The sequence below is a fragment of the Carassius gibelio genome, chromosome A5, assembly GCF_023724105.1.
Source record: "Carassius gibelio isolate Cgi1373 ecotype wild population from Czech Republic chromosome A5, carGib1.2-hapl.c, whole genome shotgun sequence".
Classification (NCBI taxonomy): domain Eukaryota; kingdom Metazoa; phylum Chordata; class Actinopteri; order Cypriniformes; family Cyprinidae; genus Carassius; species Carassius gibelio.
In genome coordinates this window covers 17259529-17273260 of record NC_068375.1, presented here as the reverse complement: position 1 = coordinate 17273260, position 13732 = coordinate 17259529, and the positions used below count along the sequence as shown (strand labels likewise).

Below are 13732 nucleotides of genomic sequence, written 5' to 3'. Positions count from 1 at the left end.
CGGAGGCGGGGTCCTGGCAGACCGCTGTGGAGCCGGAGTGACCGAGGATGGAGGTGGAACTGGAGGGAAGGAGGAGCCTGACAGAGCCGGAGGGATGGAGTGACCAGAGGAACCAGAGGAGTGGAGTCCCGAGGCGGCGGATGGTCGACGACTGACCCAGGTGGAGCCGGAGGGATGAGGGAGCCCGGTGGAGCAGGTGGGATGACAGGCCACGGTGGAGACGAGGGAGCTAAGAGCCAAGGCGGAGCCGCTGGGTCGAAGGACCGAGGAGGAGTCCAGGGCTCAGAGGCTGGAGGCGGAGACAGGGCCTTAACGCGCCAAGGCGGAGCTGGAGACTGGCAGTCCAGCGGCGAACCATCGCGCCCCGATGGCGCGGACTGAGGGTGAGCTGCGGGACTGACTGGCACCAGCAGGGATGACGAGGAACTGGCTGGTCTAGGAGGAGGAGAGAGGAGAAGGATGGGAGGAACGACAGGAGGATCAGGGCTGGACGGAACCAGCGGAAGTGGAGCAGAGGGACCAGCAGGTTTGGGAGGAGGTGGGAGAGGGAGGCTGGGAGGGAATACAGGAGACACAGAAGATTCAGGGCTGGGTGGAACCAGCGGTGAAACAGAAAAATCATGGCTGGGCGGAACCAGCGGAGACACAGAAGATTCATGGCTGGGCGGAACCAGCGGAGACACAGAAGATTCAGAGCTGGGCGGAACCAGCGGAGACACAGAAGATTCAGAGCTGGGCGGAACCAGCGGAGACACAGAAGATTCAGAGCTGGGCGGAACCAGCGGAGACACAGAAGATTCAGAGCTGGGCGGAACCAGCGGAGACACAGAAGATTCAGAGCTGGGCGGAACCAGCGGAGACACAGGAAACTCAGGGCTGGGCGGAACCAGCGGAGATGGAGCAGAGGAAATGACTGGAGGAGGTAGGAGTGGGAGACTGAGAGGGTATACAGGGGAATCAGGGCTGGACGGAACCAGCGTGGAAACAGGAAAATTAGGGATTACCTCCATAGACCAGTCCATCAGATCCAGAACTTGCTCCATATGACTTTCAGAGACTGTATACGGCTCAACCCTCAGTCGCAGGAGTGTGGGCAGGGCTTTCCTCCACGCCCTCGATCTCCACGAGGACTCCCACGATGCACGGTGTTGCCGGCTCACACACCTGGTCAGTCACGCTCTCGAGATCCTGTTCCCTGTCAGTGGATGGCTCGGGCTCTGCGGCGGGCTCTGCGGCGGGCTCTGCGGCGGGCTCTGCGGCGGGCTCTGCGGCGGGCTCTGGCTCCATGTAGCGAGTAGGTGGCTGGCTGGTCTCTGGTTAGGGAGTGGGACTGGCGAGATCCTCTATGGGGCTGACGGTGAAAGATGAGCCATTTCTCGCCAGGGTCCACTCCACGAATGCGGCGAAACCCTCCCGAGGACCATCTTCGGGCGACAACGCTCTGCACTTGGAGTTCAGGCTGGTGTTGTAGAAGGTGCAGAGCGCGTCGTCCGGGTAGCTGGTGTCATTGGCTAATAGAAGAAACCGTCTGGTATGATCCTCGAGAGAATGTCCTTCCTGCTCCAGCATGAGGAGGAGGAATCCGGGGCTATAGAGGGGATCCATAGAAACTACGAAAAGAAAAGACTGTAGAACAAATGGAAACAAAACGGAGGGAAAAACACGCAGTTTTCTACTTTCTTTTTTGAGGTCGGGTCTTCTGTCACGGTTTACACTGCCTGAAGGAATACGGAGCCGAGGATAGATGAAATAAGGCTTTTAATATATATACCATTCATGGAGCACAGCGATAGACACACGTAAGTGAGTGAGTTAGTCACAAGTGAGGAGACCCGACAAAACAGAACTGAAAGGACAAGGCTTATGTACAAAAGTATAATTGGGGAAACACAGGTGGATGGCATGACTAAATTAACAGGGACATGGAACACATGAGGAATAGAATAGACACACCTGGGAACTAATCAAACCAAACACGGAAGACAGAAACTGGGTCACGGGCAAAAGCACACTAAATGAGTCCAGGTGTGACACAGCCATTCTTAACTTCTACTAGCACCAATTAAAAAAATAAAATAAAAATACAGACACAAACCAACAGCTTGAGGCTGTCTACACTGGACGTGAAAAAGCGACTGCTGTAAATTATTTTGCGTCAGTAGGACTACTAGGGATGTGTGATATTGACAAAAAAATAATATCTCAATATATCCTGGAATTTTATCGATAGACGCAATTAGATAATAGTTTGATGAGTGTGTTATTGTGCTTATATCTTAAGGACTACCTTGGACAGCTTAGTCCTGAAGTTTTTAATATGTTTCATATTGTGTGGTCAGTTCACAGCAGTAATAGAAATTAACATTTTCCAATAAATTAAAATAGATTTTTACCTTTAATGGGCTTTTGTTTTTTTTAAAGTGTGCATCTTTTGAGTCAAATTCTTAAATTTAATCAGTTAATTATAATAGAAATACATTTAGGCTGTAAAATCAAAACAATTTAAAATCGCCAGTAGGTGGCAACAAGACACTGTTAATAAGTGAGTCATTGCGATTGAACCGAATCATTTAAACGGTTGATTCATTCAGGAACGAAACACCGTCATGATGCTCAGAGACCCGAAACAATACTGTGGCTGGAATGATTTTTGTTGGAGAAAAAACAGCCAATGTGGTGTATAAAACATAATTTTGAACTGTTGCTGTAACCATGCTGATTTAAAAAAAAAAACGCACCCTTGTTTAGCTATTGTTTAACTATGAAATTATATAAATATTCATTTCCTGCCCCTTATCTTGAATTATGTGCCTGAAAAGTAACCCACTTAATTTGACAGCATTACCCGCCACAGTTGATTTTTACTGCATATGGCGGGTTGGCGGGTGTTAATATCAAACCCTGTTGATGTGGTCATCATGTCAATTCAGTGTGAACTCTTTGGTTTTGAAGAACGCTACAGAGAAAAGGAAGCAGAAAACAGAAGGCACACCACACACAGTTGCCCCAGTGAGTGATTTGAGGCGATTTTTACCTGCAAAGTTGAGTACACTGGATAACACTGAAGAAACAGCACATTTAAAACATGATCCACAATCAAAGAGCTCCTAAACACAAAGGCAGCTTAGACAAAACTTGTTGAAAGGAAAAGATTATGCAGATACACTGAATACAAGTGATTCCCTGGGGTTAATCGTAAATAATATCATCGCTGTTTAGAAGATGGTACTTTATGTTATTTCTCAACGGTATCAAAGAAAGTTTTGAAGATTCCTCAGAAAACTCTTGACAAGAGAAACAGTTTAGGAGAGACTCCGCTTCACCGGGCATGCATCAGAGAAGACCTGCAAAGGGTCAAAGGCTCGAAAGAAGCTGGAAGCAATGTTAATATATCAGGTCAAATAGACGAAAGATAATGTACACATAACAAGGCAAGGATGTAGGTGGGAAAAGCATTGCCTTATTATGTGTACATTATTATCTTTCATCTATTTAATGCTTTCATGCTGTCTTGGATGGACAGGATGGACCGCCCTTCATGATGCCTGTTCTAGAGGTTTTGTAGATGTGGCAGAGCTGCTCTTGGAAGCAGGGGCCGATGTCAACAGCAGAGTTGACAATTTTAAATGCCAGAATCCTTCACTTTCCAGTGTGGTGGTTAAAGGGTCATTAACCCCAAAATACCAATTCTGTCCTATTTACTTATGTGCACGTTGTTATGCATGCTGCTATACAATGATAATATAGTGATCAGGGGCTGTCAAGCTCCAAAAAGGACCATAAATGCAGCTCATACATTATATTCTTTTTAAGTTAGACGACTGGAAAACAAGTGTTAAGAGTTGAGTAATATTTCTGTAGTTTTCAATCTGATTCCCAGTTTGTCACCAGCACTTAACCAGCTCATTCACACTATCAGTCTGTACGGAAAGTAAATGCTGTTTCAAAGGCAGTTAAAGTTCTGATCATGATGTTTTATGCATAGACCGTGAGGCTTCTCCTTTAGTTTGGCTCAAGCCCTCATGATAAGAATATGCTGGGACAGAGTGCAGTAGACCTCGCAGCACATGAAACCACCAAAGAGCTGCTTTTGACATTTAAAGGACCTTTTCGTAAACCTGTCCAGACAACTGACACTTCCAAACAGGGATCTCAGCTTTCAGCTGCACAGCAAATGCAGCCAGGTAAAATACTCTGCATAAAAGACACTGAAAACAGTAAAAAATTCTGTCATAATTTACTCACCCATCTACTCTTAATCTCGTTTCAAACCTGTATGACTTTCTTTAGTTCAATACAATATTTTTTATTTATTTATTTATTTATTTTTATATAGATTCATGGATATGTTTAATGTGTGTTGAGTTTATTTATTCACAGTTATTCTCAACAGATCAGTGTTTTCAGTCAACAGTAACAAAGATTTTAGTGGAAATAGGAAGTTGAGCTGCTTCATTAGAAATTGAGTCATTCAACCTGGGGATGATAATTTAGAAATGAGACTTAAGGTACTTAATAAATCATTTGTCAGGTGCTGATGAAGACATTAGACCATTTCAAAGTTAGCTTGATGTTTACATAGGGTTTATAGCCTCTCTATTGGAAAATGGATTTGTCAGAGATGTCAGCGGTAGTCTTCCTCCTTCCAGAACAATGGGATAAAACTCTGATTTTGTCTTGAAAAGGGTACAAGATAAATGTTGAATGTTAAGATATTATCTGCTGTTTTCCTGAAACATGGCTAAACTTGTAAAAGTAATCATGAGACAAAAACACTGACATGTGAAATAAATACTTTTATGGATTAGTATATTGACCTTGAAACCACCTCTTGTTTATTTTATTATTATTATTATTTATTTACATATCAATCCAAGTCACAGTGGAATCATGTTTCAAGTTGTTTAAATCCAAAAACACCTAGGGATCAGTACTTTCCCATTACTAACAATTCAACAACAGTCTATCAAAAACCTGCTATAGTCATATAGGTAGATAGTAGTATAGGACCAACCTTACTACTATTTCTAATGGTATGACAAATGTCATACAGATTTAAGATCATATTTTCAGTTACATAAATCCCAGTCTCACGTAAAAGCAGATATTATCCATGAGACTTAAACACAATGTTAAAACAAAGTGTTTCCAAAACAAAAGCAGAACCTGTGACGTGATGTTTTTTTTTTTATTATTGTGTGGAGTATCCTATGAAAACAATGCATGTCCTTCGTACTGATGTGGCAATCGACTGCATGCCACAGATGCTTTATAAACTTGAAAGTTTATCGTGTAGTTAATACTATTTTGTTTAATAATTCATTCATTTATTCATTTTGTTCAACAGAGCCACGCAACAATGACGTTTTCATGGACATCAGATCAATTCACTTGGTCAGCAATAAGGATTTTTTTTCTACAAGCCACATGATGAACAGGTAACCGGGATTTCTTCGCCCAGAGTGAGGACTGAACCTTTGAAACTTAAGAAAGTCGTTTCTGTAGCAAGTGTCTGTCCGAGCATCGAGAGAAAACTGTTTCAGTTATATAAACTTTAATGTTATGACTTTTCTAAAGTGCAAAGGTGTTGTTTTTCATTGTTGGCTTGAAAATATGAATATATTTGAAACGTGTTTTTTATCCTTCCATTTATGTAGCCTATCTTTATTACCTTAATAACTAACCGTTAATGATCCCAGCTGCTAAGCGCGTTTTGACTGAGTTTGAACACTCGCTTCTGAGGAAAGGAAACGCTGATATGATGAGACAAACACACGAGTGGGCGGACAGGACTTCCCTAATGTTCACGCCTCATCCTGCTTCTCCTGATACAGACTGCACAAAGTGAAGTCAGCAGTCCAAAAACTTGCTCCTGTCGAGCGGAGTGACGGGACGACTCAATCCACGCAATCCTAAAGACAGCTGGGTGTAAGTATAGCCTACTGAACTCGATGGATCATTTAGAGATCGGTAAAACATTAATAAGTATCTCCATCACATGTAAGTTTGTACATCACAAGTGCAATCTGCTGCCAGTTTTCTTAATTCTATACTACATCGTTTTGAACATATATTTAGTAAACTGTTTTCTTGGGTTTTGACGGGATATTTATCTAGTAACCTAATCTATATCTGTCTAATCTCTGTGGCTCTGCGGTTTTCAAATTGTGCGGCAACTTCAGCAAAATCAGCGAATGAATTCCTTTCAGAACAGCAGGTTTTACAGTTTATTTTTTTCTTTGTCACAAAGGTTCATATATTGTAATGTTGAGAAACACAAAACAGAAAACCGGCAGCTTGCAAGGTAGGCAAGTCCACTTTATGATACGATACGACTGAATATGATACAGTTTCCTGGCTGAATAGTTTTGTCAGAGGATTTGTGTGTGTATGTCAGCATTCTTTTGAACTACTGTTTTACTTTGCCAACAGAATGAAAAGGAGGTGTGCTGTCTTACACTGGATAAGATACAAGTTCTATGTGTTTGTCTTGTCATTGTTTTTCGTGCTGGTGTACATCAAGATTTCAATGGACAACAGTATTTACATTGAACCCTATGGAGCTACACAAAGATCACTCAGAGCTCAGCCTCTGGATGGCATTAACTGCACAGCCGTTTATGATCTGGAACCGGTGGAAATTGGCAAGTCGTTGGAGTTAAGACGCAAAAACATTGTGGAAGCTGGTGATGGGAGTATCGTTTCCTTCACTGCAGACTGCAAAAACTACATTGAACAAAGGGGCTATAATGAGGTCATGATAACAGATGAAGAATGCAGCTTTCCAATTGCATATTCTCTAGTGGTGCACAAGAACAGTGCTATGGTGGAAAGGATTCTTCGAGCCATCTACACACCCAACAATATTTACTGCATTCATTATGACCAAAAGTCTTCGAAAGATTTTATTGCGGCGATGATGAATTTGGAGAAATGCTTTCCAAATGTCTTCGTAGCCTCCAAAATCGAGTCCGTTCAGTATGCACACATTACAAGACTTAACGCAGATCTCAACTGCCTTTCAGACCTGCTGAGTTCAGAGGTCAAATGGAAATATGTTATCAATTTGTGTGGCCAAGACTTCCCACTCAAGTCCAATTATGAGCTGGTGACTGAGCTCAAGAAACTAAATGGTGCAAACATGCTCGAATCAAGCAGGCCCAGCGAACTGAAAAAACAGCGATTTCAGTTTCAGTATGAATTGAAAGACATGTCGTATGAATACCTCAAAATGCCAGTCAAAACATCCATTGCTAAAGACCCACCACCGCATGACATCGAGATGTTTGTCGGGAGCGCTTACTTTGTCTTAAACCGTGATTTTGTGTCATATATTATGAACAATCAACTGGCAAAGGACTTTCTGCAGTGGACAGCTGACACATATTCTCCTGATGAGCACTTTTGGGCAACAATGGCCAGAGTACCTGGAGTTCCTGGAGAGATGGGTAGATCTGAGCCTGATGTGACAGACCTGGAGAGTAGGACACGTTTGGTTAAATGGAACTATTTTGAAGGCCAACTGTATCCACAGTGCACTGGCACACACAGACGAAGTGTCTGCATCTTTGGTGCGGCGGAGCTCCGCTGGCTTCTGGAGGATGGCCACTGGTTTGCAAACAAGTTTGATCCCAAAATTGACCCTGTTGTTATTAAATGTCTTGAAGAGAAACTTGAGGAGAAGCAGCATCAACAGTGCCTGAGACCAAGAGTGGCCTTAGGGCGATGTTTTGGTTGAAATATGTATGAAAATGTATGAAATATGTTTGCTGCTGCACTTATGTTGCTTTAAAGCAATAGCTAATTGTATTTCCGAACATTTATATTTCAACAGATTCCCATCCACTATATGCTAGGCGAGTATGTCAATAAGCTTGCCTTCATATGTATTTATAGGCGCTTAAGCGATGAAGTATTTATATGTTTTAATTTAATTTAATTCTGTTTTTTACTGAATCAATAAGGAAACGTTTGTAGGGCTTCAGCTGTGGGAGTTGTGTTTTTCTTTTGTCATAAAAAAAATGCAGCTGGAAGAATATGCAGTGTAGTGAAATTCTATCAATATTTACCAATATTTCTAACTTTACAAGTATTGCATTTGCATTTCGAATCGTCATCTTAAAACAATGTGTGTATCAACACCAGGGAGATGCTATCATTTTTTACTTATTTATAGAATAACTGACATTCTTTACTGTACATACAATATTGTTTCAAATAAAGCTTTAGCTCTCGAGTCTTTTGCTTCCTCTTATAACAGGGAAAGAGTCACACTCAGTGTGTCAGATGTCACAGTATATTTGCGGTTTGTCACTGGTGAAAATGTCAAGCAATAGGATGTCCCGGTCTCTAAATTTCACTTGCTGAGTGGTTCTTCATAAGCGTTGATAGAAGCTAAATTCTAGATAATATAAAATAATACTTATACAGCCATACACTTAAAAAAAAAACACATAAAGAAGAAAAAAAATTCTTTTAAATTAACAAAAAATCAAATGTGAAGTGTCATGCAAGGAATTCTGGGTATTTTCCGGGTAATTCTGTCAGATTCCAGTTTTTCACCCATAGCAGTCTTCAAAGTGAAGATGCAAGACCAATTAGAAAGCCTTCTTTTCTTGACTCAACACCTCAATGGCTGGACAAAGGCTCCTAAACTTTCACTGCAACAAGAAACCGAAGCGTACACACCGAGTGAATTCCCAAAAGCCACTTTTTGTAACCGATATGTCGCTTGAGACATTTTAAAAACAGACATATTTAAAGTTTGCTTGTGGAGGACAATATGTTTGCCTTGTTTGGAAACTGAATGAATGTTGAATACTATAACAGAAGGTTTGATTCTCAATGCAGTTAGTGCCAGTGTCCTGAGTTTGGCTTGTGCCAGTCTGTCTCTGTTCATTACCAGAGGACTGGAAACCGAGATCTTGAACCTACTTTTCTGAAAGGTTTTTACTCTAAAGACGGAATTGTACAGCATGTTTGACCTCTGAGGTAGCCAGTGGTGCTCAGTTTCCTCAATCTAAATACAGCTTGACTAGCACATGCGACTCCGTTGTAGTGTTGGCAGTGTAAGTTAAAGCACCCTGGAATGTAGACGCCTGCCATTAAAACCTCTTTGGCCCTCTTAGGTTTTTTTATGTCTCACACCTCACACTGATGCAAATAGTACAGAGAGCCCTCTGTGTAAGTTTTATTTATTTAATATCAGTTTCTGCTCTGCAATCAACAGTTTGAATATGAATAACCAGTTCATGCATCCTGTGAGTACAGAAAAAGTGCACGTACATTTACTTCACAAAAAGTCTGCCGCATTCTCAGACAAGAAATAGGGACCAATCAATGTTACAGTGTGTTTCTACTAATACATTCGCCTATGGTTTAAGAGGGGAAAAGAAAAACGGAAAGTAAGTGCTTGACTGGTTCAAAACAGGAAACAGGCAGCAGTGTCCTCAGAGATAAGTACTAAAAATGCCAGAAGGCTGAGATAACTGACCAAGTAAAAAGTGAAAGTAAAATGTCATTTGCATGGTAACATATAGTCAACTTATATTTATAGTAGGGCGTTGTAACCGAAAAGCATTTACTTTATTCTTAAGAAAACAAGTTAGTTTGCCCATTTTTTTTATTCTGGATGTGAAATTGGGAGAACTGAAAAAAAGCAGAAACTGTCACGCTACTTCCTCACAAATGTGTGCATATATAGAACTTGTTGAAATATGGGGTGTGTTTACTGTGTATAAATGTTTCTTGTTTTCTCTGTAATGTTGCAAAAAACCACATGAGTTCTGACATATTTTTGAGTGGGTAAGTCCATGCTAGTTACATGAAGTCATAGCCAGTCTGCAGTTACTGGAGAGTCAGAGTTGACCAATTTGACAGAAAATCACACAATTTATGATGGGCACATGCAGGCTCAGATTTTTACCTTCTATGACGCTGAATCTATCAGGACATCAGACATTTTAGATAATTTGAGATAACTTTATAGCACATATTGTTTTCATTTCATTTTCAGTTGGTGGTGTTCTGAGCTGTTTAATGTATGATAACCAGTTTTTCTCTGTAGCCAAGTCGGTAAGTATTTTAATTTTAAGAGTCATCTAGTGTTTACCAGCCTTAAAAGTATTTTTTGTGACTGATTTGTGATGGTTTTTGATCACTGTATGCAAACAATCTAAATTTAATGTGTATTTTAAATCTGACCAATTCAAATGTATTGCAATCATGAATAAAAGAGCACTGTTCTGAATCATTAAAACATTGACAGAGGAAACCCATTTCCTTTCCATGACGTGGTTTAATTAGCTGGTAGTTTCCACTCTCGAAGAGTTTACATCACCACAGAGTAAATCTCATCAGCCTTTGTGGATAATACCAAAAAAGACAGACAGAGAGTATAGCTTACTTAGGTTACAGTTTAATTACAGTTTTTCTGAATTGCTAAAACATTTCTTGAAAGCATCACTTATTTTCTCAAAACCTTAAACATCAATCCAAACACTCAAACTAAATTTCCCAAACCTCTAAATCTGACTCAAAATCAAACAATTTCTGCAAAACCAGTTGACTTGCACTCAAAATCAAACGGTGCTCTCAGATCACACATACAATAAAATAGTCAATAAAATAAACACTACAGACCATTCATTAGACACTACAGAGAAAAATGGAGAACACAGCATCCAGAACATTACAGAAAAAAAAATTAAAATAAAAAATAAAAGCAACTGAGTCAGGTGAATATATTGTATAGATCTATGTACTGCAAGAATAGTATTATGCTGAATACTGTATGGTACTGAATGTTTGTATATATTCAACACTTGGATACTACAGAAATACTGCAAAGGCCAAAAAGGTCAAATAAAACCCTAAAAGAATAGTTTGTTACAGTACACTCAAATGCTGTAAGTTGTGCAGTTGTAAAATGAGAGATTTATTCTGTCTCTGCATCGTGTGTTTGTGCATGAGTCCAGACTGAGGACTTTGTCCATATCACAAGCTATGTTCTCTTTTTTGCTAGACAAAGAGAAAACCCTTCTGGTCTGAAACAAGAGTGCACAATTTTGAACCGTTGTGTGTAAACGATGACACGATGATTTTGTTTAACTTTTGTCGCATGTGTTTAACATTTTGCAGCACAAATGCATCACGGTGTGATAAGTGTTTAACTGAATGAGAATGCGTTAAGAGGTTTGCAAAACAAGTGCAGGAGGTTTGCAAATAGAGCCTAACTGCCTAAACTTGTTAAAGGTTCAGCAGAAAGAGTACTTTATTCGACAAATTGCTTTAAGCAGCTGAGAATTTGGTTCAGAAACTGGGGTTTAGTGTTTTATATAATAAGTAATAAAGCTACAGACGTTAGAACCCGAGGTTAGTAAAGTGAGGGGTCCTCTATTGTACTGATTTGCAGACCACATCTCTGTGTTATTCATGCAAGTGCTATTTAAGGATGTGACATTATTAGCACAACCTTGTGTAGGTGTCCCCTCTGCCAGTAAGAAACTAGTGTGAAGTTTCATTTACACTGTCTGCTGTACTCTCTACAGTCCCCTAAAGCTCCACAAAACAATCTTTACTTAAATATATAGGAGCTTTAAACTGTTATTATTTTAGTTTTTGGATGCTAGTTAATAAAGTGGCTGTTAAGGGAAAAAGTTTAAGTTCTTTTTAAAGTGTTTAAATACACTGTGTACTCTGTGCTTTTTCATGTTCATTTTCAGAAAGACTAAAACAATAACTGGTCTTTTTAAAATGTCACGTAAACACTTTTGTAGCACAGAAATCTTACCATGCCAGCTTTTGTGAAGTCGAACTAATATGTATGGTGATTGCAGCTTGGCTTCGTTTAGAATGTAAATATGTTAATTAGACAACAATTGGCCTTGCCCTCTCTGAAAGACAGAAGTGACGCACAATATGAATTTTCATTGTATCTTTCACTGACTAATTCGTATACAATTCTAGAGCATTGACAAAATCAATAAACCTGAAAGTCCTGTCGAAAATTCTTTCAATGAACAAGAGTTATGAGTCTGTGCTCTTTGACCTACTCTGAACACCGTCATCATAACCATAATCATGGCTATAATCACACACACTGTGGGCCTGGTGATGGAGGCCCCGGGGTCCATGACAGATGGGCAGAGGTACGCTGACCGCAAGAGCTAGCAAGACAAGCCCCGTCACTCAGCATTTACCCGGAGTCAGCCAGGCAAACCAACCGAACTGCAACAAAGAGCCCTTTTATTCTTCTTTCCCACTGGCAGCACTCGACAGACCTCCAGGCTAAGCTTGTGTGCCTCAAGGACATGGCCAAAAAAAGAGGACATGCCTTATAATATCTAATCTGAGTCATCAAAATCCAAGTATGCCACTGAGCAGTCCTCAGTTTGTACCAGCAAATATACTACGAAGCTAGCATCTGGATGGTGAGTGAGTACTTGTGAGTGAGTAATATTCAGCATGAGGTAGGCCTAAACAGGATTAAAATGTCTATAAAAGTAAGCTTGTGTAAATATTGTTATGCATTAGGTAAAGTTGACTTTTACATGCATTATGAAATTCAGATTTAAATACAGATTTACTTAAGTGAGCTTGTGTAATTATTCATGTGCCATCGATTATTCGGACTTTCGGTGGACATGCATTATGTGAGTCAATGATGTCTTCATTTTGCAAAAACCTGGAAGTGTATCATCTGTGAAACTGGGAATTTAAGTGTTACCAGCATTTTATGCTAGTCATAATATGAACTACTTAAATAAGCTTGGATAAAAAGTCATACGCATTCAATTATATTGAGCAATAATGTATGTGCCTTATGTGAGTCAATGACATCTTCATTTTGTGGAATCTGGGAAGCCTGGGTAAATATTCACACACATTATGATTTTTTGACTTATTATGAACACACAGTGTATTGACATATCATCTGTGACTCTGGAAATTCAAGTGTGACCAGTATTGTTCTATTGTATTTTTAAATGCAAGTCATTCTTCTTTGGAATGCGGATCCTGTCTATAGGATATGTTCAGAAAGTAGCCAGTCTAACCAACATAATATCTCTCATGTCCTTGCAATTATTTTGTCTGACATCAAGTCAGACAAGAACACAGTCATATTTACCAAATTTTTTGCCAAACCTGTTTACATTAAAGAAATTCCTATCAGTCATCTCATGGGATTGTACGGCTGAATTAAGTCCACTGAACAAAGCTTGTTAAAAACAGTTAAACAAAAATGATGAAGACTGGCTTGTCAACTTTTGGTTTGTGCCCCAGTTTCTTTGAAACATCAGGAAAAGCCTATTCTCAATTTGGTTTATGGTATTTCCTCAGTGAATTGTCCACAGCTCTTGAACAAAACTGTACAAATTCTTGAAATAGCTGTGATGGACACACTAGAAGTGCCTCGCAGTTATTGCGGCATGACAGCTTGTGAAGGTCCTTTGTTTTGGCAATGCCAATAAGTTTCAAAGAAATGTGCATTATCATGATCAACATGAGGGCACTAATGTAACCCAACACCTAACTCTCCGTCTAAGCCACACAAAGATACAATTGTTGATGCAGTGGATCATTTTCTGCCCTCCCACTGCATTCTATAGGGTGGGCGTGCAGGTGGCAGAGTAATTAAGGAATATTGTGAGGGGGGCTTATCAATAAATTAAAACGAGGGGGCAGAGTTTCTTTTAATTATTGATATGAAGTCTTATGTATCCTGACTCTT

At 40.1% G+C, this 13732-nt stretch overlaps 1 protein-coding gene across 2 annotated transcripts; it reads left to right on the top strand.

The window, feature by feature from the left end:
* Positions 1–5455: 5455 nt before the first annotated feature.
* Positions 5456–8236, top strand: LOC127998821 (beta-1,3-galactosyl-O-glycosyl-glycoprotein beta-1,6-N-acetylglucosaminyltransferase 4). Of its 2 annotated transcripts, XM_052592138.1 has the most exons (3): positions 5459–5928; positions 6251–6304; positions 6433–8236. In XM_052592138.1, exon 3 carries the CDS (start codon positions 6434–6436, stop codon positions 7736–7738), a length of 1305 nt encoding a protein of 434 aa, XP_052448098.1. In that variant the 5' UTR covers positions 5459–5928; positions 6251–6304; position 6433; the 3' UTR covers positions 7739–8236. The 2 variants fall into 2 exon arrangements, with proteins under 2 accessions (XP_052448099.1, XP_052448098.1); XM_052592139.1 differs by lacking the exon at positions 6251–6304 and having other exon boundaries at positions 5456–5928.
* The last annotated feature ends 5496 nt before the right edge of the window (positions 8237–13732 follow it).